General features: G+C 42.2%; 1 protein-coding gene across 2 annotated transcripts in view; it reads left to right on the forward strand.

The window, feature by feature from the left end:
* Positions 1 to 25,619, forward strand: part of ADGRE1 (adhesion G protein-coupled receptor E1) — a 78,521-nt gene that overhangs the window by 31,339 nt on the left and 21,563 nt on the right. Inside the window, exons 18-28 of one of the 2 annotated variants that reach the window (XM_055429771.2) lie at positions 723 to 878; positions 1,002 to 1,121; positions 2,935 to 3,081; positions 9,101 to 9,247; positions 12,764 to 12,913; positions 14,601 to 14,741; positions 14,827 to 14,973; positions 16,071 to 16,159; positions 17,979 to 18,062; positions 23,286 to 23,463; positions 24,539 to 24,658. In XM_055429771.2, coding sequence (XP_055285746.2) covers positions 723 to 878; positions 1,002 to 1,121; positions 2,935 to 3,081; positions 9,101 to 9,247; positions 12,764 to 12,913; positions 14,601 to 14,741; positions 14,827 to 14,973; positions 16,071 to 16,159; positions 17,979 to 18,062; positions 23,286 to 23,463; positions 24,539 to 24,658 — 1,479 coding nt within the window. The remainder of the gene's footprint in view (positions 1 to 722; positions 879 to 1,001; positions 1,122 to 2,934; positions 3,082 to 9,100; positions 9,248 to 12,763; positions 12,914 to 14,600; positions 14,742 to 14,826; positions 14,974 to 16,070; positions 16,160 to 17,978; positions 18,063 to 23,285; positions 23,464 to 24,538; positions 24,659 to 25,619) is intronic. The other variant, XM_088838936.1, reaches the window with a different exon arrangement.

Here is a 25,619-nt window from a genome sequence, read left to right on the forward strand (position 1 = left end):
GTAGGTCTCAGCTGAGTTCAAAGTCTTTTCTGCAGAACTGAAGCCAATAGTCATTCATCCATTCGTGCATTCGTTCAACAAACACTTCTTGAGCACCTACTATTTAGAAAAGCACTATTCGAGGATTGGAGGACACTGCAGTGAGTAAGACAGGCAAAAATAATTGTTCTCCTGAAACCTCTTGTCGAGGGTTGGGAGAAACAGATAATAAGCAACATGCATGCATGCATCTGCGATTTGGGCTGACTTTGGTGAGGATGACTTTACTTTGTTCCACAAAGTGTCAGTTGAGTTGGTTCAACTGGGGGCTAGAAGATCCACTTTAAAGGGGGCTCACTCACAAGATGAAGCTGGTGCCGAATGAAGCTGTGGACTGGAGGTCTTAGTTCTTCTCCACATGAGCTGTTTTATCATGGCTCTTTGAGCTTCCTCACAGTATGGTGGCTGAGTCAAACATGAGCATTCAAAAAGAAAGAGGTGAAAGCGTGTGATATTTTTATGACTTAGCACAGTACTTTTATGACCTAGTATCACCACGACATAGTCACAAACATGCTCAGATTCAAGAGGAGGAAATATAGACCCTGCTGGATGGAAGAAGTACCCAAGAAAAGACATTGCATTAAGGGTATATGGGATAGAAGACGTTGTTTCAGCTGTCTTTGGAAGATCCCAGCTGTATTTGAAGAAAATTTGTAACTTTGACTCTCTTTCCTCTCCAGATATAGATGAATGTTCTCAAAGCCCCCCACCTTGTGGTCCTAACTCAATCTGCAGAAACCTCCCAGGAAGGTATGAGTGCAGCTGTTTGACTGGTTTCTCTTCTCCCACTGGAAATAACTGGATCCCTGGAAAGCTGGGTCATTTCACCTGTACAGGTAATGAGCTCAGATTCTCAGGCTTGGGTCTTTTGTAGACTACTCCTATTGAGTTGAGTACATGGTGTGCTAAACTTAGACACCTAATCTTTGGTCTGCTCACTCTCCTCCACTGCTCCTCAGACATTAATGAATGCCTCTCCGATGGGGTCTGCCCTGAGCATTCTGAGTGCACCAACTCCTTGGGAAGCTACCGTTGCAGCTGCAAAGTTGGATTCGCCTCTGGAAACTCCATCTGTGAAGGTACAGAGAACCTGATCATTTTTTAGCTACTCAATTAATTAAGAACTTTATTTGATGATCCTATGAGCTAGAGATTTTGATCTTAATTTTAGGAATGATCCAAATAAAGCCCAGAAAGGTAAAGTGACTAGCTCAAGGATGCACAGCTAGTAAGTAGTAGAAAAACATGGATTTGAACTCTTGATGAGGGTGTACTATGAGTTAAGCAGTGGGTCAAGCAGTATTTGAGAGTACTGGAGGATTCAGTCCCTAGCCTGATTTATGCCCTGCTTGGGGTAGGGGTGATATTGACAATGTCTGGAGACATTTTTGTCCAAACTGGTGGTGGTGATGTGTTGGTTTGTGTAACTGTCAACTGGTGGGTAGAGACCAGAGATCCTGCTAAACATCCTCCAGTGCACAGAATAACCTTCCCACAAGCGAGAATGATCAATCCCAAATGTAAATAGTACTGAGATAGAGACACTGTTTCCCAGGGAGCTCTCAGACCCAAATGTTAGAACTTTTCCATAAAAGGTATTTGAATGAAGACCTGAGAGTTATTCTTGATCCTTGCCCCCTTTCCATATTAAATGATTCATCACGTCATTGGGCAATCTACCTGCTAAATGTGTCTTGAATCTCTCCACTCTTTTCCGACTGTGTTTTAGGTTTCAACATTATTGCAGCAGTCTTCTCACTGTTTCTAATGTTGCTCCCTCAGATCTATCATTTACACTGTAGCCAATATGTAACACTCTCACCAGGACATAAGGACTCCATTTTCCTGAGTCTGCACAAGACTATTATTTATTTATAGTGAGGAAGGCTCTTGGATATGTCACCTTGAAGTTAAAGATATTTGAAGTCATCTCTGACATTTATGGTCTATTTGTAGCAGTTAGCTATTGCTGAGTAACAAATCACCTCAAAAGTTAGTGGCTAAAACAGCCACATTTTTTTATCTCTTGATTCCATGTGTTGGCACCTTAAGTTAGACTCTGCTGCTCAGTTTTACTGGTCTCCACTGGGCTTGTTCATGTGTTTGTGGTCAGCTATGTGTCTGCTTTGCCAATCTTGGCTTGGCTGTCTCACATATCTGGGACTCATCTGGGATGATCCATCTCTCTTTCACTTTGTCCTTTTCTTATTAGCCTGAGGTTTGTTCAAATGGCAGAGGCAAGGGCCCCAGTGTATGGGCAGAAGCAAATAGGTTTCTTGAGGTCTAAGTTTGGAAGTGGCACCACATTGCTTCTGCCATTTTAATTGGACAGTGCAAGTCAGAGCCAGCTAGAGTCAAGGACTGGTGAACCAAACCCCACATCTTAAAGAGAGGAGTGGCAAGGTCATATTATGTAACACAAACCTCATCCCAAGGTGTGGACAAAGGGAGGAGTAAAGGATGACAACCATCTCTACAATCTATAATCATTACAGTTTTTTTCTTAATTGGAGGCTAATTATTTTACAATATTATATTGGTTGGTTTTGCCATACATTGACATGAATCCGTCCCGAGTGTACATGAGTTCCCCCTCCCGAACCCCCCTCCCACCTCCCTCCTCCCCTTATCCTCCCTCTGTGTAATCCCCGCATACCATCCCCGAGCATCCTGTAACATTCATTACAGTTTGAAACGAATGCCCACCTTTTGCTTGCATACAGTTGGCCAGAATTTATTCTCATGTCATGCCTAACTGCAAGGGAACTTAGAAACTGGATATTGGAGGGGGGCGCATCTGGTGGAGAACAGGTGGAGTGAATCTCCTGTTTGCAGTGTTCTGTTCTCACTGCTTCTTCTACCTTGACCTGAGCTTTCATTTCTGCTCACCAGATGTGGATGAATGTGCCAATTCCAGAAGTTGCCCAGAGCATTCGACTTGCCACAACAGTCTTGGAAGCTACTCTTGTGTCTGCAACCCAGGTTATCAATCCAAAAGTGGAAGGAAAAGTTTCCAGGGGCCAGGAGAGACATGTGAAGGTATTTTCAGGGGTCTTCTTGGGAATCAAGTCCAATGTGTTTGAAAAGACAGAAGTGGTGGGGAGAAGTTGAGGTGGGTCTCAGCTGAGTTCAAAGCCCTCATATGCAAAGTTGAAGCCTAAAGCAATTGATTCATTCATGCATTCAATCAACAAACACTTCTTGAGCACCTACTATATGCCAAGCATTATTCTATAGATGGAGGATACAACAATAACACAGGAAAAAATATTTATTTTACTGGAACTTCTTATCAATGGTGAGAGAATCAGACAACAATCATGTGTTTGGGCTAGCTGCTGTTTGGGCTAAGTTTGCTGATGATGGCTTGACATTCTTCCATGCTGTGATGGTTGTGTTGGCTCAACTGAGGACTAGAGGATCCACTTTGAAAGGGATTAACTCACAAGCTGAAGGCGGTGCTGGCTGTTGGCTGGTAGCTCTGCCAGAGTTGTAAGCTGGATGTTTAAGTTCTTCTCCATGACAGCTGGATTTTTCATGGCTAGTTGAGCTTCCTCACAGTATGGCAGCTGAATCAAGCATGGGCATCTGAAGAGAACCAGGTGGAAGTGTGTGACATTGTGATGACTTGGCATGGTATTTTTATAACCTAGTGTCACCATCACCATAGTCACAAGCATGCTCAGATTCAAGGGGCGGAGATACAGACCTCAGTGCTTGATGGAAGGAGTAGGAAGTTAGGCCCTTGTGGTCCTAACTCAATCTGCAGAAAACTGCCAGGAAGGTATGAGTGCAGCTGTTTGACTGGTTTCTTTTCTCCCATTGGAAATAATTGAATCCCTGGAAAGTCAGGTCATTTTACCGGCACAGATAATGCACTCAGACTCTGAGGCTTGGGTCTTTAATAGACAACTCCTATTGAGTTGGGTTTGATTTAGGTCATATATGAATGGTCTAGTGGTTTTCCCTTCTTTCTTCAATTTAAGTCTGAATTTGGCAATAAGGAGTTCATGATCTGAGCCACAGTCAGCTCCTGGTCTTGTTTTTGCTAACTGTATACAGCTTCTCCATCTTTGGCTGCAAAGAATATAATCAATCTGATTTCGGTGTTGACCATCTGGTGATGTCCATGTGTAGAGTCTTCTCTTGTGTTGTTGGAAGAGGGTGTTTGCTATGACCAGTGCGTTCTCCTGACAAAACTCTATTAGCCTTTGCCCTGCTTCATTCCGTGCTCCAAGGCCAAATTTGCCTGTTACTCCAGGTGTTTCTTGACTTCCTACTTTTGCATTCCAGTCCCCTATAATGAAAAGGACATCTTTTTTGGGGTGTTAGTTCTAAAAGGTCTTGTAGGTCTTCATAGAACCGTTCAACTTCGGCTTCTTCAGCGTTACTGGTTGGGGCATAGGCCTGGATTACTGTAATATTGAATGGTTTGCCTTGGAAACGAACAGAAATCATTCTGTCGTTTTTAAGATTGCATCCAAGTACTGCATTTCGGACTCTTTTATGACCATGATGGCTACTCCATTTCTTCTAAGGGATTCCTGCCCACAATAGTAGATATAATGGTCATCTGAGTTAAATTCACCCATTCCAGTCCATTTTAATTCAGTGATTCCCTAGAATGTCTGTGTTCACTCTTGCCATCTCCTGTTTGACCACTTCCAATTTGCCTTGATTCATGGACCTAACATTCCAGGTTCCTATGCAATATTGCTCTTTACAGCACCAGACCTTGCTTCTATCACCGGTCACATCCACAACTGGGTATTGGTTTTGCTTTTGCTCCATCCCTTTATTCCTTCTGGAGTTATTTCTCCATTGATCTCCAGTAGCATACTGGGCACCTACCGACCTGGGGAATTCCTCATTCAGTATCCTATCATTTTGCCCTTTGATAGTGTTCATGGGGTTCTCAAGGCAAGTATACTGAAGTGGTTTGCCATTCCCTTCTCCAGTGGACCACATTCGGCTGTGGCCCATGTGATCAGATTGACTAGTTTCCTGTGATTATGATTTCAGTCTGTCTGCCCTCTGATGCCCCATCGCAATACCTACCATCTTATTTGGGTTTCTCTTACCTTTGACTGTGTGGATCACAATAAACTGTGGAACATTCTGAAAGAGATGGGAATACCAGACCACCTGACCTGCCTCTTAAGAAACCTGTATGCAGGTCAGGAAGCAACAGTCAGAACTGCACATGGAACAACAGACTGGTTCCAAATAGGAAAAGGAGTACGTCAAGGCTGTATATTGTCACCTTGCTTATTTAACTTATATGCAGAGTACATCATGAGGAACGCTGGGCTGGAAGAAGCACAAGCTGGAATCAAGATTGCCAGGAGAAATATCAATAACCTCAGATATGCAGATGACACTACCCTTATGGCAGAAAGTGAAGAGGAACTAAAAAGCCTCTTGATGAAAGTGAGAGAGGAGAGTGAAAAGGTTGGCTTGAAGTTCAACATTCAGAAAACAAAGATCATGGCATCTGGTCCCATCACTTCATGGGAAATAGATGGAAAAACAGTGGAAACAGTGTCAGACTTTATATTTTTGGGCTCCAAAATCACTGCGGATGCTGATTGCAGCCATGAAATTAAAAGACGCTTACTCCTTGGAAGGAAAGTTATGGCCAACTTTGGTAATATATTAAAAAGCAGAGACATTACTTTGCCAACAAAGGTCCATCTAGTCAAGGCTATGGTTTTTCCCGTGGTCATGTACGGATGTGAGAGTTGGACTGTGAAGAAAGCTGAGTGCCGAAGAATTGATGCTTTTGAACTGTGGTGTTGGAGAAGACTCTTGAGAGTCCCTTGGTCTGCAAGGAGATCCAACCAGTCCATTCTAAAGGCGATCAATCCTGGGTGTTCATTGGAAGGACTGGTGCTAAAGCTGAAACTCCAATACTTTGGCCACCTTATGAGAAGAGTTGACTCACTGGAAAAGACTCTGATGCTGGGAGGGATTGGGGGCAGGAGGAGAAGGGGACGACAGAGAATGAGATGGCTGGATGGCATCACCAACTTTGTGGACATGAGTTTGAGTGAACTCCGGGAGTTGGTGATGGACAGGAAGGCCTGGCGTGCTGTTATTCATGGGGTCACGGAGAGTCGGACACGACTAGTGACTGGACTGAACTGAACTGATTGAGTTGGATACATGGTTTGCTAAACTTAGACACCTAACCTTTAGTCTGCTCACTCTCCTCCACTGCTTCTCAGATGTTAATGAATGCCTCACCCATGGGATCTGCCCAGAGCATTCTGAGTGCACCAACTCTTTGGGAAGCTACCGCTGCAGCTGTCATGTTGGATTCACCTATAAAAACTCCATTTGTGATGGTATAGAGAACTTGATCTTCTTTTTTAGCTACTCAATTAATTAAGAACTTTATTTGATATTCCTATGAAGTAGAGATTATGTTCCTAATGATCTAATTGAGGCTCAGAGAGGTAAAGTCACTAATCCAGTTGAAGAAGCTGAAATTGAACTCCTGTTGAGTGTCTACTATGAGTTAAGCAGTGGATTAGGCAGTACTTGAAAGTACCTCAGTGTCATTCTTCCAAATCATCCCACCCTCGCCCTCTCCCACAGAGTCCAAAAGACTGTTCTGTGTCTCCTTTGCTGTCTCGTATACGGGGTTATCGTTACCATCTTTCTAAATTCCATATATATGCATTAGTATACTGTATTGGTGTTTTTCTTTCTGGCTTACTTCACTCTGTATAATAGGCTGCAGTTTGATCCACCTCATTATAACTGATTCAAATGTATGCTTTTTAATTGCTGAGTAATACTCCATTGTGTATATGTACCACAGCTTTCTTATCCATTTGTCTGCAGATGGACATCTAGGTTGCTTCCATGTCCTGGCTATTATAATCAGTGCTGTGATGAACATTGGAGTACATGTGTCTCTTTCAATTCTGGTTTCCTCGGTGTGTATGCCCAGGAGTGCGGTTGCTGGGTCGTATGGCAGTTCTATTTCCATCATGTATATTATCATATGTGAAATGAATCGCCAGTCCAGGTTTGATGCATGATACAGGATGCTTGGGCCTAGTATACTGGGATGAACCAGAGGGATGGGATGGGGAGGGAGGTGGGAGAGGGGTTCAAGATGGGGAACACATGTACACCCGGGGCAGATTCATGTCAATGTATGGCAAAACCAATACAATAGTGTAAAGTAATTAGCCTACAATTAAAATAAATACATTTTTTAAAAATTAAAAAAAAAAAGAAAGTACCTCAGGGCTCAATCTCTAGCCTGATTTACACCTCACTGGTGGGAGATGTGACAGTATCTGGAGACAGTTCTGGTTTTCCATACTGGTGATGTTGGTGGGGTAGTTTGTGTTAATCAACTGGTGAGTCTCTGGGTAGAGACCAGAGATCCTGCTAAACATCTTCCAATGCACATCACAGCCTCCCCACTACCAAGAATAATCTGGTGCCATGTGTCATTAGCACTGAGATAAATTCTGTCCTGGGGAAAGCTCAGATCCAAAATTCAGAAATTTTTCCTGAAAGGTATTTGAGTGAAGAACAGAGTTATTCTTGATATTCCCTTCCCTCCTATATTAAATCTGTCATTGTGTTTTGGGCAATCTACCTGCTAAATATGTCTTGAGTCTCTCCACTCTTTTCCATCCTTGGTTTAAGTTCCATCATTATTACAGTGGCCTCCTCACTAGTCTCTCCATTTTTCTAGTGTTGCTGTCTCAAATCTATTCTGCATGTTGCAACCAGAATACTGTCACCAAGAGATATGGGCTCCGATTCTTGAGTCTGCTGCAGCATTATTAATTATCTGAAGGGAGGGTGATTCCATAAGTAAGGCATAGAGTGATCAAGCCCTCAACATAATCCCCTGGCTTGGAGTTAGATATATTTTGAAATCATCTCTGACACTTCTTATCTATTTGTAGTAGTTAGCTATTGCTGAGTAACAAATGACTCCAGAAGCTGGTGGCTAAAACAACCACCATTTGTTTATTTCTTAACTCCATGTGTTGGAAGTTTAGGTTGGGCTCTGCTCTGGTCAGTTCTTTAAGTCTCTACTGGGCTGGTTCATGTGCTGGTGGTCAGCTGTGTATCAGCTTTGCTAATCTTGGCTGGTCTGCCTCATATATCTGCAGCTCATCTGGGATGATCTGTGTCTTTTTCACTTTGTCTTTTTCTTACTATCCTGGAGTTTGTTCATATGACAAAAGTAAGGGACCCAAAGTATGAGTAGAAATAGTTTTCTTGAGGTCTATGTTTGGAAGTGCCACCACGTTGCTTCTGCAGTATTTATTGGCTAGTGTAAGTCATAGAGCCAGCTAGAGTGAAGGACTACAGAATCAAACTTCACACATTAGAGAGATGAGTGGCAATGTCACATTGTATGGCACAAGTCTCATACCAAGGTTGGACACAGGGAGGAGTAAAACATGACAACCATTTCTACAATCTATGATGCTTTTGAACTGTGATGCTGGAGAAGACTCTTGAGAGTCCCTTGGACTGCAAGGAGATCCAACCAGTCCATTCTAAAGGAGATCAACCCTGGGTGTTCATTGGAAGGACTGATGCTAAAGCTGAAACTGCAATACTTTGGCCATCTCATGCGAAGAGTTGACTCACTGGAAAAGACTCTGATGCTGGGAGGGATTGGGGGCGGGAGGAGAAGGGGACGACAGAGAATGAGATGGCTGGATGGCATCACCGACTCTGTGGACATGAGTTTGAGTGAACTCCGGGAGTTGGTGATGGACAGGGAGGCCTGGTGTGCTGTGATTCATGGAGTCGCAAAGAGTTGGACACGACTGAGCGACTGAACTGAACTGAACTGAACTGATGATCATTATGATTTGAAACTATTTGTCACCTTTGGAATGCATACAATTGGCCAGAATGTATTCTCATGGCCATGCCTAACTTAAAGTGAGGTTAGGGAGAAGGGGAAAGTCTGGGTGTTGGGGAGGGTCAAGGGGAGATAATCTCCTGTTTGTAGGGTCCCGTCTTCACCACTTCTTCTTTGACCTGGGTTTTAATTTCTACTCACCAGATGTGGATGAATGTGCCAATCCCAGAAGTTGCCCAGAGCATTCAACTTGCCACAACAGTATTGGAAGCTACTCTTGTGTCTGCAACACAGGATATGAATCCAGAAGTGGAAAGAAGAATTTCCAGGGACCAGGAGAGACGTGTGAAGGTAAGTGAAGGGTAGGTGAAAGTAAATGAAGAATCAAGTCCAATCTGTTTGCAAAGACAGCAGTGGTGGGGGAGAAGTTGAAGTGGGTCTCAGCTGAGTCCAAAGCCCTTGTCTGCAGAGCTGAAGCCAATAGCCACTCACTCATTCATGCATTCATTCTACAAATACTTCTTGAGCATCTAGTACATGCCAAGCATTATTCTAGGGATGAAGGGTACAGCAGTGAGTAACACAGGTAAAAATTACTTGTTCTCCTGGAACTTATCATGAAATGTGTGGAGAGGAAGGTAACAACAAAATGCATGCTGGAAATCTTGTGTCAGGGATAGTTCAAGGAAAGGTGAATAGGGAATACATGAGGGTGATGCCTTTTTAATAGAGTGGTAGGGATAGGTCATGCTGAGAAGTGATTTTTGATATAAAACCCGAGGGAGTGAGATACTGGGTACCTGGGGAAGGGTGTTCCAGGAAGGGGAAACAGTAAGTGCAGTGGTCCAGAGTCAGGATCCCAGCCAAGACACTAAGCTCTTCCAAACATGTGTTCATTCAGTCCTCCCAACAAACTGATGGTACAGTGGTATTTTATACCCGTCTTACAGATGAGGAAACAGCCTCCATGGTGATGGAGTCACCAAGGTCAAATAGAAAGGAAATAAGAGAGTTAAGATTCAGCTCTTCCCAGTGTGACTTCATACCCCAACCACCATGCCCTGCTGCCTCTGAATCAGGTTGCAACTGCTAGCAACTCAGGGTGGGCTTGTGCAGGACGGATATCAACTTAATCCCCCAATTCCCAGTCTCTGAGACTCAAGACAGCTTGGAAAGCTGTCATGTAAAAATACCAGAGCCAGACAGAACCTGGATTTAAATCACAGTTGTGCTTTTCACAAGATATGTGATTTGGCACAGTTTTGAAGCCTCAGTTTTCTCCTCTGAAAAATGGAAATATTAGTTTGCGATTCATAGGGCTGCTGTGAGCTTTCATGAAGTGGATGCCTATAAAAGATTTTCCTCATTGCTGGACACGAAGAAAGTGAAACATGTTTGCAGTGCGTTTTTTATGTTAGTTAGTGAGAAGGAAATGGCACCCCACTCCACTACTCTTGCCTGGAAAATCCCATGGACGGAGGAGCCTGGTAGGCTGCAGTCCATGGGGTCACGAAGAGTCGGAAAGGTCTGAGCGACTTCACTTTCACTTTTCACTCTCATGCATCGGAGAAGGAAATGGCAACCCACTCCAGTGTTCTTGCCTGGAGAATCCCAGGGACAGGGGACCCTGGTGGGCTGCTGTCTGTGGGGTCGCACAGAGTCGGACACGACTGAAGCAACTTAGCAGCAGCAGTGAATACATCTATACTATTTGCTCTGTCCCAGATTCCATTCTGAGTATTTAAATATACTTATTGTGGTTCAGTCACTGTCGTGTCTGTCTCTTTGCGGACTGCAGCACACCAGGCTTCGCTGTTTTTCACTATGTCCCATGGTTTGCTCAAACTCATGTCCATTGAGTCGGTGATGCCATCCAACCACCTCATCCTCAGTCGCCCCCTTCTGCACTCAATCTTTCCCAGCATCAGGATCTTTCTGATTAGATGGCCCTTCACATCAGGTGGCTAAAGTATTGGAGCTTCAGTTTCAGCATCAGACCTTCCAATGGATATTGAGGGTTGATTTCCATCAAGATTGACTGGTTTGATCTTATCATCTTATTTAATCCTCTGAACAACTCAATTGGGTGGGTTCTATTATTGCTTTCATTTCAAAGATGAGGAAACAGAGGCACAGAGGAATGAATTTTCTTATCCAGTGTGTTAGCTCAGACTGCCATAACAAGGTACCATAGACTGGGGGTGGGGGCTTCGCCAACAGAGATTTATTATCTCCCAGCTTTGGAGGCTGGAGGTCCAAGATTAAGTATCAGCATGCTAGGATTCTGGAGAGAGCTCTCTACCTGCCTTGCACACAGCTGCATTCTTTTTTACACATGGTTGCGTCTTATTTCTCTGGCTGTGCTGCATCTTCATTGTGCACTCATAATCTTCCTTGTGGTGTGTGGGCTCATCAGTTGTGGCACACCTGCTCAGAGGTTGCGGTGTGGGGGCTTAGCTGCTCCATGGCAGGTGGGACATTAACTCCCTGACCAGGCATTGAACCTGCATCCCCTGCATTGCAGGGCAGATTCTTAACCACTGGACCATCTGGAAAGTCCCTCTTCCTCTTCCTTTTAGGGCATTAATCCCATCACGAGAGCTCCACCCTCAAGATCTCATCGAAACCTAATTGTTTTCCACATCCAAATGCCATCCCACTTGGGGAGAGGAGGGCTTCAACTTACGAATTTTGGGGAGACATAATTCACTCAATAACATCTGGAAAGACAGATTATAAGGGTCAGAGCCAGGCTTTGAACTCATGACATCCATGCTCTCTACCCTTCCCCTTGGATATAGTGATTCATTGGAGAGGAATTGAAATTCATTAACAAAAGAGGGGAGTGATGAATTTGAGGCTGAGGGAACGCAGGTGAGAGAGAATGAGCCTCATGAACCTACAGGTAATCGATGAATTTGAATCATGAATTATGAAGGCATTAAAAGCAAAATATGAGAGACTTCCCTGGCAGTCCAGTGGCTAAGAATTCACCTTCCAATGCAGTGGGTACGGGTTTGACCCCTGGCTGGGGAGTTAAGATCCCATTTGCCTCACAGCCAAAACCCCAAAACATAAAACAGAAACAATATTGTAACTGCTACTGCTAAGTCACTTGAGTCGTGTCCGACTCTGTGCGACCCCATAGACGGAAGCCCACCAGGCTCCCCGGTCCCTGGGATTCTCCAGGCAAGAACACTGGAGTGGGTTGCCATTTCCTTCTCCAATATGTGAAAGTGAAAAGTGAAAATTAAGCCACTCGATCATGTCCAATTCGTAGCGAACCCATGGACTGCAGCCCACCAGGCTCCTCCGTCCATGGAATTTTCTAGGCAAGATATAAAAACTTTAAAATAATGTTGTTTGATAGCTAAGTCATGTCTGATTATTTTGCAACTCCATGGACTGTAGACTCCTCTGTCCAGGGGTGTCTACAGGGATTATCCAGGCAAGAATACGGGTTTGGGTTGCCATTTCCTTCTCCAGGGTATCTTCTGCATGTGTCCTGCGTTGGCAGGCAGATTCTTTACCACTGACTCACCAGGGAAGCCTTGGTCCACATAAAAAAATCTTAGGGAAAAAAAAAAAAAGAAAGGAAAAGATGAGCTCAGCTGGGAACAGACTCTCAGGGTCTTACATGTTCTAATGAGGAGTGTGGATTTTGTCCTGAGCTGTGGGGGATCCTCATCAGAAGATTTGCATGGGTCACACACATGTCTCTAAATGCTTTCTTTTTGTGGTGACACATCTGTGTTTAAGAAGGTGAGCCTGAAGGAGTCAGGGAAACCCATTGGCTTTAGTCAGTGATGGGACTGTGAACTGCTACTGTACTCTCATCATTCTTCTGCATTTTGATTTTCTGCTTAGATGTGGATGAATGTTCCAGGAACTCAACTCTTTGTGGTCCCAGTTCTGTCTGCACCAACATCCCAGGAAAATACAGTTGCTCCTGCTTGCCGGGGTTCTTTTCACCTGGTGTGTGGAGCCCTGAAAACCCTGAGGATTTCAAGTGTGCCGGTAACTCTTCCAGCCACTTTGGGGACTTCTCAGTGGGTGTCAAACTACCTTGAAACATGGTGACTTATCACAACAGTCATTTGTTCTTTTTAAAAAGGTATTTATTTATTTGGCTGCTTTGGGTCTTGTGGCACATGGGATCTTTCATCGGGGCGTGCAGGCTTAGTTGCTCCATGGTATTTGAAATCTTAGTTCCCCACCAAGGACTGAACCCATGTCCCCTGTTTTGGAAGATGGATTCTTAACTACTGGACCACCAGGGAAGTCCCCAGTCATTTGTCTTTGCCCATGGACGGAGGAGCCTGGTAGGCTGCAGTCCATGGGGTCGTGAACAGTCGGACACGACTGACTTCACTTTCACGCATTGGAGAAGGAAATGGCAACCCACTCCATTGTTCTTGCCTGGAGAATCCCAGGGACAGCAGAGCCTGGTGGGCTGCCATCTATGGGGTCGCACAGACTCAGACATGACTGAAGTGACTTAGCAGCAGCAGCATGATGCTGTGGGTTGACCATATGGTTTTTGGGGGACCCTAGCATGGTTGGCAGGTCCAAAATAACCTTGCTTACATGGCTGGTAGTTGGCATTGGCCTCTGGCTGGGAGTTCAACTGGCCCTTCAGTTTTCCTTATGGACTTTTCCTCATGGCTGCTTGGGCTTCCTTAGAACATGACAGCTGGCTCAGAAACCCTCAGAGGAACATTAGTTATACAGCCAGGGTTCCACAACTTTGATACTATTGACTTTAGGGACTGGATAGCTCTTTGTTGTGTGTCAGGGATGCTGACCTGTGCATTATAGGATATTTGGCAGGGTCTTTGGTCTCTATCCATTGGATCCAAGTGACCACTAAAAATTTCTCGAGACATTGCCCAAGGTCCCAAAGTTGAGAACCACTAGCTCAACTCAATAGAGATTTCTTACTCTCACACCAATCCAGTATGGATATACTTGGCCAAGGGACATCTTTCCTCCATGGAGTGATATAGGGAACGAGTCTCTTTGTATCTCTTGGTTCTTCTATCCCTTAAGGCATTAGAATTCCTGGTTCCAGGGACTTCTCTGGTGGTCCAGTGGTTAAGACTCCATGCTCCCAATGTAAGGGGTGCAAGTTCCATCCTTGGTTAGGGGACTAAGGTCCTACTTAGGCCATGTGGGCATGGCCAACTGACTTTAAAAAGAAATTTCTGGTTACAGTCAGTAGTGGGGAAAAAGAGAAAAGGTACAGCGACTTCTTAACCCATTGGGTCAGAAGTTACATGTCATACTCCTTCACATCCCATAAATGAAAGTTAGTCATATGATCCCATCTAGCTGCAGAGGATTCTGGGAAATGTAGTCCCTGGTTGGGCTGTTATGTTTTAGCAAGAACTCTTTGCTATGAGGGGCTTCCCTGGTGGCTCAGCAGTAAAGAATCTGCCTGCAATGCAGGAGGTCCGGGCAATGTGGGTTCCATCCCTGGGTGGGGAAGATCCCCTGGAGGAGAACATGGCAACCCACTCCAGCACTCTTCCCTAGAGAATCCCATGGACAGAGGAGCCTGGTGGGCAACAGTCCACAGGGTCGCAAAGAGTAGAACACAACTGAAGCAACTGAGCACATGTGCACCCTCTGCTTTGAAAGGGGAAGTGTGATTTTTGTTGGCTTGGTGACCCATCCTGCATCATGCCTGGTCTCTACTCCCCAGATGTTGATGAGTGCCTTGACAGGTGCCTTTTCAATGGGACATGCACCAACACCCCTGGGAGCTATTTTTGCACCTGCCACCCTGGCTTTGCACCAAGCAATGGACAACTCAATTCCATAGGTCAAAAGGCAGACTGCATAGGTAAGTAGGAAGTTTGCTGGACCTCCTTGGAAAGAAGTATATCCTTACTTCTCTGCACTGTTTGATATCTTTGAGTTTTTTGCAGATATTGACGAGTGCCTTCAGGATCCCTCACGATGCGGCCCAAATTCTGTCTGCACCAACACCCTGGGCTCCTACAGCTGTGGCTGCATCGCAGGTTTTCATCCCAATCCAGAAGACTCCTGGAAACATGGCAACTTCAGCTGCCAAAGTAATAATCTCCTTACATGTCTTGGCAATGGAATCTGTATTTTGCTTTGTAGAATTCTCACTTTTTCTCATTCTTTGGATTCTCCTCTTTTTTTTTTTTTACTTTATCTACATATTCTCTTATTTTCTGTTCACTTGTTCATTCACTAATCACTCATTTGGTAAATTATTTTTGGAACATCTGCTAATTAATGAATTCAACAATCCCCGCACTAGGTCCTGAGGATTTAATCCTGGTTATGACAGACATGATAGCTGCCCTCATGGAGTTTATAGTCTAGGGAAGGGAGCACATGCATAATTATTTAACAACCACAATGAGTGTGATAATTGAAAAACTGCAGGGCACTTTGTTGTGCATTGTATAGTGGGATATTTAATATGCTCTGTGAAGTGCCATTTAATTTGAAGAAAGAGTGTGGATTATCTAGATGAAGAGTAGAGATCATGGTGCTCCAAATGATAGCATGTACAAAGGCCCTGAGGCTAATGCAAAGTGAGGAGGGCATGGGAAATGGCATTTACTTCATCTGAGAATGTGGGCAGAGGTCAGCTTCTACAGGACTTGTGTGCTGTGTAAAGAATTTTGTGGTCTTTTTGCTTGAGAACCATGGGGAACTTTGAAAGGTTTAAGAACTTTAAAGTTATGGACTATTTGATGTGTTAAAAGTATAGATAACTTACATGGAGACAAAAGGGTATAATAATAAAATGAGTATATGTTAAGTCCTTAGCAACATAAGAACTAGAACATCATCAATGCCAATGCATATCCCTGACTCCTCTGAAGAGAGGCCCAAGTGGAACTTTGTTTGTAATTCCTAAACTTAGAATATTTCCCCCGAAACATTCCTTGTTTAGTATGGTTTGCTCTGGAGCTTTATAACAATGGTCTTGTATTATGTATAGTCTTTTCTGACTTGCTTTCTTCACTTGCTATCATGCTTCTCAGAATCACTGCTGTAGTGTGTAGCTATAGTTTGTTCATTTCCATGGTTGTATTGTATAACATGGCAATGGATGGATTTCAAGCAGGGGATGATGAACGCAGACTTGCTGGAGTTAAGTTTGATTTGGTTGCTTTTGTTTTCTTTGGAGGGATTCCCTTCAAGTGTAAAGATGATGTATTACCCAACAACATGCAGCTCCAGTTCTGCCATGTGGGAGCAGCAGTGGAGTCTAAAAATGTAAGTAATTTTGAAGATTCCTAGTTTTCGACTTTTCTCCTAGAAGGCACTTAGGTAGGATGCTGTCCTGCAGATTTTACAAAGACAAAAATAATTGTGGCTTAGACCAGATAGATGTTTATTTCTCTCTTTGTAGCAATCTGAATGTAAGCTGCTGAGATCTGACATGATGCCTCCATAATACTCTTCCATCATCAACACAAGACTCCCTTATTGTGGTCCAAAATGGCTGCTGCAGCTCCTGCCATCAAATCTGCATTCCAGTTGGTGGGCAGGGGAGAAGGGCAAGTGAAAGGCACAGTCCTTCCCTTTAAGCATACGACTTAGTATCACTTTTGCTTACACCTAGCTTCAAGGAAGGAGAAAGCAATGGCAACCCACTCCAGTACTCTTGCCTGGAGAATCCCATGGGCGGAGGAGCCTGGTAGGCTGCAGTCCATGGGGTTGCTAAGAGTCAGCACGACTGAGTGACTTCACTTTCACTTTTCACTTTCATGCATTGGAGACGGAAATGGCAACCCACTCCAGTGTTCTTGACTGGAGAATCGGGCTGCCATCTATGGGGTTGCACAGAATCAGACAAGACAGAAGCGACTTAGCAGCAGCAGCAGCAGCAGCAACAGCTTCAAGGAAAGTTGGAAAGGGAGGACATTTGCCTATCTAAAACTTGGAAATTCATTTACTCAAACAAGTAAGAATGTTGGAGTCTCACTTTTGTGAGGTGTATTGCTGCATCTCTGTGATGTGGAATGGATGATACACAGCCTCCAAGCCAGGCAAAGAGGAATTTGGATCTCTTGATTTTCTAATGAAGTCATTCTAGTGAGTAAAGACTCCAGAAGCATTTTCAGAAATTGATGTCACTATATTAAATATAAACTTATAAATTACCTTTGGGATTCCCATGTACTTCAGACCACAGTTGGTTTTTTAAATTGGGAAATACACATAAACTTTATCATTTTAAAGTGTACAATTCAGAGGCATTTAGTACACTCACAGTGGTGTGCAAACACCACTTCTATCTGCAAAGCTTTTTCATCATCACCAAAATAAATCCTGTATGCTCATTAGCAGTTACTGTGTCTTCCCTCCTGTCCTCAACCCCCCCAAAACAGTGATCTACTTTCTATCTCTATAGACGTGCTCATTCTGGATATTTCGTATAAGTGAAATCACACACTATGCGGTCTTCTGGTTCTGGCTTCTCTCACTGTGCATCGTGCTCTCAAGGCCCAACCACGTTGTAGGGAGTATCAGTGCTTCAGTCCTTTTCACAGCTGAATTATATTCCAACTGGACCACTGCTCTTTTCACACATTTTCTGTCTGTTTTTCTTGTTGTTCAATCACTCAGTCGTGTCAGACTCTTTGTGACTCCATGGACTGCAGCGTGCACGTTCTGCACTTCTCTGTCCTTCACTCTCTCCTGGAGTTTGTTCAAACTCATGTCCATTGAGTCAATGATGCCATCCAACCATCTCATCCTCTGTCACCCACTTCTCCTCCTGCCCTCAATCTTTCCCAGCATCAGGGTCTCTTCCAGTGAGTTGGCTCTTCACATCAGGTGGCCAAAGTATTGGAACTTCTGTCTTTTTACCCCACTCAATAGTTTTGCTGTTGGTTGATGGTTTCTTTTTTTACCTATGGGAGAGAAATGTGCTGTGATTCCGAAGGGTGAGTTTTTATTTTCCTGAAAATACGATAGCCTCGTGAAACCCCAGGAATTCAAGACTACCCCATGTGGAGGACTCAGTGGCCCAATTTGTACATTTCATGCTTGATCAATGCTCACAGATGCTCTTCCCGCTCGGATACAGGTTTCCTTTTGTGTGCTGATGAATGCCACCCTCAGCGTTCTGGACAATGTCTGTAAAAACAAAACCACCGATGTCTCTCTGAAGGTAACACTGAAGTCTTTGTAATCATGTTTTGAGTTTCGAATGTCTTGGGGGCATACCTTGGGTGCAGAACATCCTCTTTAACATAAAAGGGTTGTGAGTTAATGTTTAATCTACTCCAGTTGTAAGATTTGAAAAATTAACATGCAGAAAAATTGCCTTTTTTTCTGTACAGTTTTGTGGGGTTTATTACCTGAGTAGGTTTGTGTAATTACCACCACAATTAGACAATAAAACTGTTTCATCCCTCACCCCCCACAACTTCCTTGGCCTTCCTTTTTTTTTTTAACTTAAAAAATTAAAAAAAATTTTTTTGGGGCCACATGGCACGTGGGATCCTAGTTCCCCAACCAAGGATCAAACCTGCACCCCCAGCAGTGGAAGTGCAGAGTCTTAACCACTAGACCACTGAAGATTCTTGGGTTTCCTCTTTATAGCCATATATTCAATCCCTTCACCATTCCATTCAGTTCAGTTCAGTTCAGTCGCTCAGTCGTGTCCGACTCTCCACAACCCCATGAATCACAGCACGCCAGGCCTCCCTGTCTATCACCAACTCCTGGAGTGCACTCAAACTCATGTCCACAGAGTCGGTGATGCCATCCAGCCATCTCATTCTCTGTTGTCCCCTTCTCCTCCCGCCCCCAACCTTTCCTAGCACCATTAGCTCCTGTGAATTCCTGATCTGTTCTCTGCCATTTTAGTTTTGTCTTTTCAAGAATGTTTTGTAAACAGAATCACACAGTAAGTGTCCTTTAGAGTCTAGATTCTCTCAGTGAGCACCGTGTTTTCAAGTTTCATCCGCTTTGTTGTATGTGTCAATGCTTCACTCCTTTTCGTGGGTAAGTAGTATCCCATTTTCTGGGTGGACCACAGCAGGTTTATCCACTCATCTTTGAAGGATATTTGAAATGTTTCCACTTGACCAAGATCTCTTCATTCCTCCACCCCCACCTCAACTTTTGGTGGTTATCAATAGAGCTACGATAAATATTTATTTGTGTGTGTGTGTGAATCTGAATTTTCATTTCTCCAGGGTAAATACCTAGAAGTAGAATGACTAGATCATTATAGTTGCAGATTTTATATAGCTCTTTTTATTGATATATAATTGATTTACAATGTTGTGTTAATTTCTGTCATACAGCAAAGTGATTCAGTTACCCACATATATACATTTTAAAAAATATTCTTTTCCATTGTGGATTTATCATAGGATACTGAATATAGTTCTCTACAGTTGCAGATATTAAACATTAATTTCTATTAAGTCTTTAAGTTGCAACTAATGGATGTTGTTATTTCATTGATATAGCTAAAACACTTTCATTTGTATTCTGGTGAATTTTAAATTAATTAGTATAACATTTGTTCATGAAGTTTATATTCATTCATAGAGTTTTCAGATTCAGTTCAGTTCAGTTCAGTTGCTCAGTTGTGTCCGACTCTCCGCAACCCCATGAATCACAGCACGCTAGGCCTCCCTGTCCATCACCAACTCCTGGAGCTCACTCAAACTCATGTCCACAGAGTCGGTGATGCCATCCAGCCATCTCATTCTCAGTCGTCCCCTTCTCCTCCCACCCCCAACCTTTCCCAGCATCAGAGACTTTTCCAGATTAAATTTGTATAAACAATGAGCCCTTTCAACAAACCTATTTAAATTCCTGCAAACATTTTCTACCATGTTTATGTATATTCTCATTTCTCCCCAAATTTTAAGTACTGAATGAAGATTTACAAACCTAAGGCAAGGTTACTATACCGTTACATGCCATATGTGCTAAGTCGCTTCAGTCATGTCCAACTCTTTGCAACCCTTTGGAGTATAGCCTGCCAGATTCCTCTGTCCATGGAATTCCCCAGGCAAGAATACTGGAATGGGTTACCATCTCCTCCTCCAGGGGATCTTCCTGATCGAACCCGCATCTCTTATGTCTTCTGCATTGGCGGGTGGGTTCTTTACCACTAGTGCCACCTGAGAAGCCCTTACTGTGGTCTTAAAGGATTTATAAATCCAATCAACCACATGTATGAATATAATAATTCAGATTTTTTTAATGTGCAATGCAGTATATCAACCGTAAAATTGTTCTCTTAAATTGTTCAGATAAAAATCACAAGTTTAATTGCTTTTTGGCATGAAATCACCTGATTGGTTTGCTTCTCTAATACATCAAATTGTTCCAACCATTAAGGAACAGATTTCCAAATTAAGCCAAAGATAAAAAGATGTCCTAAAATTAACACACATGTTTTACCATTATGGAGTTTTAGCCTGCCTGCTATTTATTCTTTCCTGAAGATATAAACTAAGCTTCCTAGCTAAGATGCATAAATTTAATGTCAAAGGGAGTTTTGATGAGATTTCATCTGCTACGGAATTGAGAATCACACTTTTTCAGGATTATTCTAGTTGAGATTCTTCCGCTGCATCAGTGGAGAGGGACCCCAAATTCATGCCTTTCATTTGGGATATGGTTACAAAACTCAGTACATCTTGTTTTTCCCGGACAAACATCTCTCAAGTTTCACTCTGACTCAGTTTTTATTGAAGTTCTTTTCATCTTCTTGTCATCAAATTTGGGTAGATAGAAATTGGTTTCCCTGCTAAGATTTCTGTTAATTTTCTTCACCATTGGACTGTATTAAATTAATTTCATCCCTTCGTTTCTTAGGTTGTGAATTATTTTCTGATTTTTTTTTGTTGAGGTCACATTTTATAGTCAATTTATTGACAATAATCAACAATCAAGGAAACAGTATCAGCATTAATATAATTATTGCTATTATTTCTTTAACTCTGTTCCTTAGACAGAACCAAGAGTTAACATTTAGATGTGTATCTTTCCATATCTTTTTTTGCGTTGTAAATACGTGGAGAACAGATCCACACCACACACACACACACACACACACACACACACACACACACACTGAAGCATTTATTGAGTACCTAGTGAGTGGTTTATAGCAGTGATTAAGAATCTAATCTCTGATGCCAGACCCCAAGGTTCAAATCTTTGTCCTGGTAACTACAAGATATGTACTTATGTTTTCCTATCCAAAGTGGTATTAACAGTAGCCTCTATTTCATAGTTATCATCATAAAATTAAATAATATATAATATTATTTTAATAATATATTAATAAATTAAATAATATACAATAAAATTAAATAATATATAAGATTATATATAATAATATATAATATATAAGATTATATATTATATATATCAAATAATATATTATATATAATTTAATATATATAATCTATATATAATCTATTAAATTATATATACAATATATAAAATATAACATATATTTAATATATATTAAATAATATAAAATTAAATATAATCAATTTAAATAATATATACATTAAACAATATATAAATATATATAAATCTTCATATATATTATATATAATATATATAACTTATATATTTAATATTCAATATATTTTAAATAATATATATTATTGAATAAATACTATATGTAAAATAAATAAATATATTTTATTTTATAAAATAAAATAATATATTATATATATAATTAAACAATATGTATATAACCAATACTTGGTTTACAATAAGTATTAATTATATTTATTTTTTGGGCTTCCCTGGTGGCTCAGCTGGTAAAGAATCTGCCTGCAATATAAGAGACCTGGGTTTGATCCCTGGGTTGGGAAGATCCCCTGGAGAAGGAAAAGGCTATCCACTCCAGTATTCTGGCCTAGAGAATTCCACAGATTTTATAGTTCATGGGGTCGTAAAGAGTCGGACACGACTGAGCGACTTTCATGTCAATTAGTGCCAGAAACATAAATACCATAAATATGAAAGATTAAATTAAAATGCTTGCTGTTTTAAAAGTAAAATGAGATAGCATAACACATGGTTCTGTAACAGACTTACAGACTTAGAGAACTAACTTATAGTTATGGGGGGTATGGGTGGGGACAGAGATAGATTGGGGGTTTGGAATTGACATGTACATAATGCTATGCTTAAAATAGACAGCCAGTTTCTGCCTTTTCCCTGTAGAACACAGGAAACTCTGCTCAATAGTCTGTAATAACCTAAATGGGAAAATAATTTGAGAAAGAATAGATACTTGTACATGTATCACTGAATCACTTTACTGAACACCTGAAACTAACACAATATTATTCATCAATGATACTTTAATATAAAATAAAAAATTTTTATTTTGATAATTGTGGACTCAGAGGAAGTTGCAAAAATAGACATAGAATCCTACACAACCTTCCAAATTTCCCCGGTGGTGACATCTCATATAATGAAGAAAATGTCAAAACCAGATAAACAACAACAACAACAAATGTGATTCTGTACTTTGCTTTATTTAAAAATAGCTCATACTTGTTAATAATAGCTTTCTGCTTGTTGATGTATATAGATACACTATATCATTCTTTTTTAGCAACTGCATATGGGACTTCCCCTGTATATGGAAAATCCCCTGGAGAAAGGCATGGCTACCCACTCCAATATTCTTGCCTGGAGAATTCCATGGACAGAGAAGCCTGGCGGGCTACAGTCCATGGGGTCACAAAGAATCAGACACGACTCAGTGACTAACACTTTCACACTATCCCATGATTTGGTTTTAGCATGTTTTATTTAACCAATTGCTTGGACATTCAGGCTTTCCAGATTTTTGCTATCAAAAACCATGCTGAGATAAACATCATTACCCAAGATCCTTGCACAATTTTAAAGTATTTCTTGAAGGAGGGAATTCCCGGAAGGGAAATTGCTGAGTCAAAAGGGTACGTGTAATTCATAAGGCAACAAGTGCTGACTTACTGCACACCAAGTTGCATCCCCAGTAGGGCTTCTTGAATCAGGAAAAAGAGGCTGAGGAAATGTCTATTTTTTTCTTTTAAGATTTTTTTTTTAAAGTCTTAATTGAATCTGTTACAATATTGCTTATTTTATGTTTTGGATTTTTTTGGCCAAAAAAAGAAATGTAGGATGATGTGTGGGATCTTAGCTCCCCAACCAGGGATGGAACCCACGCCACCTGCAATGTATGGAGGAGTCTTAAATTAACCACTGGACCACCAGGGAAGTCCCTAGTGAATGGCCTTTTTAATTCTTCATCATCCCAGACTGTTAACCCATTCTCATGGTGCGAGACGGGGGACGGCTGCTGTTTCATTGATGAGAAACAGAGCAAACACACCTTTCCTTGCAGAGTACGGCTAAGACATTTGCCTCTGTGATCGAAAAAACATCCAAGTGGTCCAACTTTACCAAAGAAGAGACCTCTACACTGGCCACAGTCTTAATGGAGAGCGTGGAAAGCACCACGTTGGCAGCTTTTCTGAAACCCTCAGCGAATGTCAGTCAGACTATTCAGACGAAACACTTAGGTAGGATATATCTTTGGTGTCAAGGTCGCACCTGGGGGTTGACTTAGGCGGGTGACTTTGACATTGTGATTCCCCATGGCTTTCTCATATACCACATCCAACTTGTGTCTCCTGCTTTGGCAGGTGGATTCTTTACCACTGAACCACCTGGGAAGCCCTAAAGTGGAGTGGAGAACAGAAAATCTGTAGGAGAAGGGATCAGAAAAGAGAGAGGCAGATTTTGAAGACAAACGCTGGCTTCCTGGATGTCCTAGTGGATAAGAATTTGCTTGCAGTGCAGGAGATGCAGGACACCTGGGTTCGATCCCTGGGTCAGGAAGAACCCCTGGAGGAGGAAGCAGCAATCCATCCCAGTATTCTTGCCTGGGAAATCCCATGGATGGAGGAGCCTGGCAGGCTACAGTCCAAGGGGTCTCAAAGTGTTGGAGGTGACTGAACACACAGTAGGGAGTCACAATTTTACTTGAGGTATTGGGAGGGAGTGGGATTGAAAAGTTTGAGAATAAACACAGTCTTATCCAGCTTATATTTTAAAAGGACACCTCTGGTTCCGTTACCTATCTTGTTTTCATTAAAAGTCCTGTAATTATTGCCATGTTACAGGTAAGAAATCTGAGGCTCAGAGAGGTTAAGTCATTGGTCAGGTTTACACAGCAGGTGAGTGATAGAGCTGGGCCTCCTAGTTTATGACTGCAGAACCTGAGCCCTTTTCCACCCTGTTGGGCTTGCTCCAGACCCTCCCAATTTCCTTTGGTTTTGGAAAACCAATCTAACTTTGAAATAGTCAGAGGCTCATGACTCTGTTATCTTCCATCCTTATTCACTTCATTTTTCCCTGAAGCATCTCCTAAGATGTGAACCCTTACTCCTCGAGTTCCAACTGGGTTTCGAATTTGTTTGGTGCCTCCATCTGCCTGCCATTAATCAAGGGCCTCAAGGTCTTTCCCATGACCCATCATTCTTTCTGTTCTTTCCCTACTTACAACTAGAGATGCTTTCCTTTCTTGGCCAGAAACCAAATTCAGATCCCACTTTCTGGGTGGCCTCCTGCCACTTCTCCCTTTCTCCCTTTTAGATATCGAGAGCAAAGTGATCGACAAAGAATGCACGAGAGAGAATGAGACATTTCAGTTGAAAGCAAAAGGCGATGAAATGAAGATCTGGTGTTCCACAATCGAAGAGTCTGAATCCACAGGTACAAACCCATTCCTGAGAAACAAAGAGGAGGGTTATGGTGCATTCAAGCAACAAATATTAATGGATTGATTGCTTTAAAATTTTTTTTAATTTTTAATGTTTTTTAATTGGAGTGTACTTGCTTTACAACGTTGTGTTCATTTCTGCTGTACAGCAAAGTGAATCAGCTATGTGTGTGCTCAGTTGCTTAGTCATGTCCGACTCTTGGCGACCCCATGTACTGTATAGCCTGCCAGGTTCCTTTGTCTGTGGGATTTCCCAGGCAAGAATACTGGAGTGGACTGACATTTCCTTCTCCAGAGTCAGCTATATGTATTCATATATCCCTTCCTTCCTGAGCCTCCCTCCCACCCTCCCCACGGATTGACTGCTTTTTAGACCTTTTTTTAATTAAACAAATTTTTTATAGTAAGCCCTTATTGGATGGGCTTCCCAGGGGGCACTAGTGGTAAAGACTCTGCCTGTTAGTGCAGGAGATGCAAGAGATGCAGATTCAATCCCTAGGTCGGAAAGATCCTCTGGAAGAGAAAGCGGTGACCCACTCCAGTATTCTTGCCAGGGAAATCCCATGGACAGAGGAGCCTGGTGGGCTATAGTCCATGGGGTAGCAAAGAATCGGACTTGACTGAGCACAACCAAAACAATATTTTGTTGGTTATCTGTTTCAAATAGAGCAGTGTGTTCCTATCAATCCAAAACTCCCCCTATGTATCTTTTCCCCAGACTCTCCCCACCCCGATCCCCACAGTTACCATAAATTCAGTCTCTACGTCTGCAAGTCTGTTTCAGTTTTGTAAATACATTCATTTGGATAATTTTTTAAAATTCTGCATATAAATGACATCCTATGGTTTATTTCCTCTGTCTGACTTACTTCACTTTGTATGATAATCTCCAGCTCCATCCATGTTGATGCAAATGGCATTATTTCATTCTTTGTTATGGCTGAGTAGTATTCC

This window comes from Moschus berezovskii, chromosome 8 (genome assembly GCF_049115385.1).
Source record: "Moschus berezovskii isolate FMDL1 chromosome 8, NW_MosBer_1.0, whole genome shotgun sequence".
Classification (NCBI taxonomy): domain Eukaryota; kingdom Metazoa; phylum Chordata; class Mammalia; order Artiodactyla; family Moschidae; genus Moschus; species Moschus berezovskii.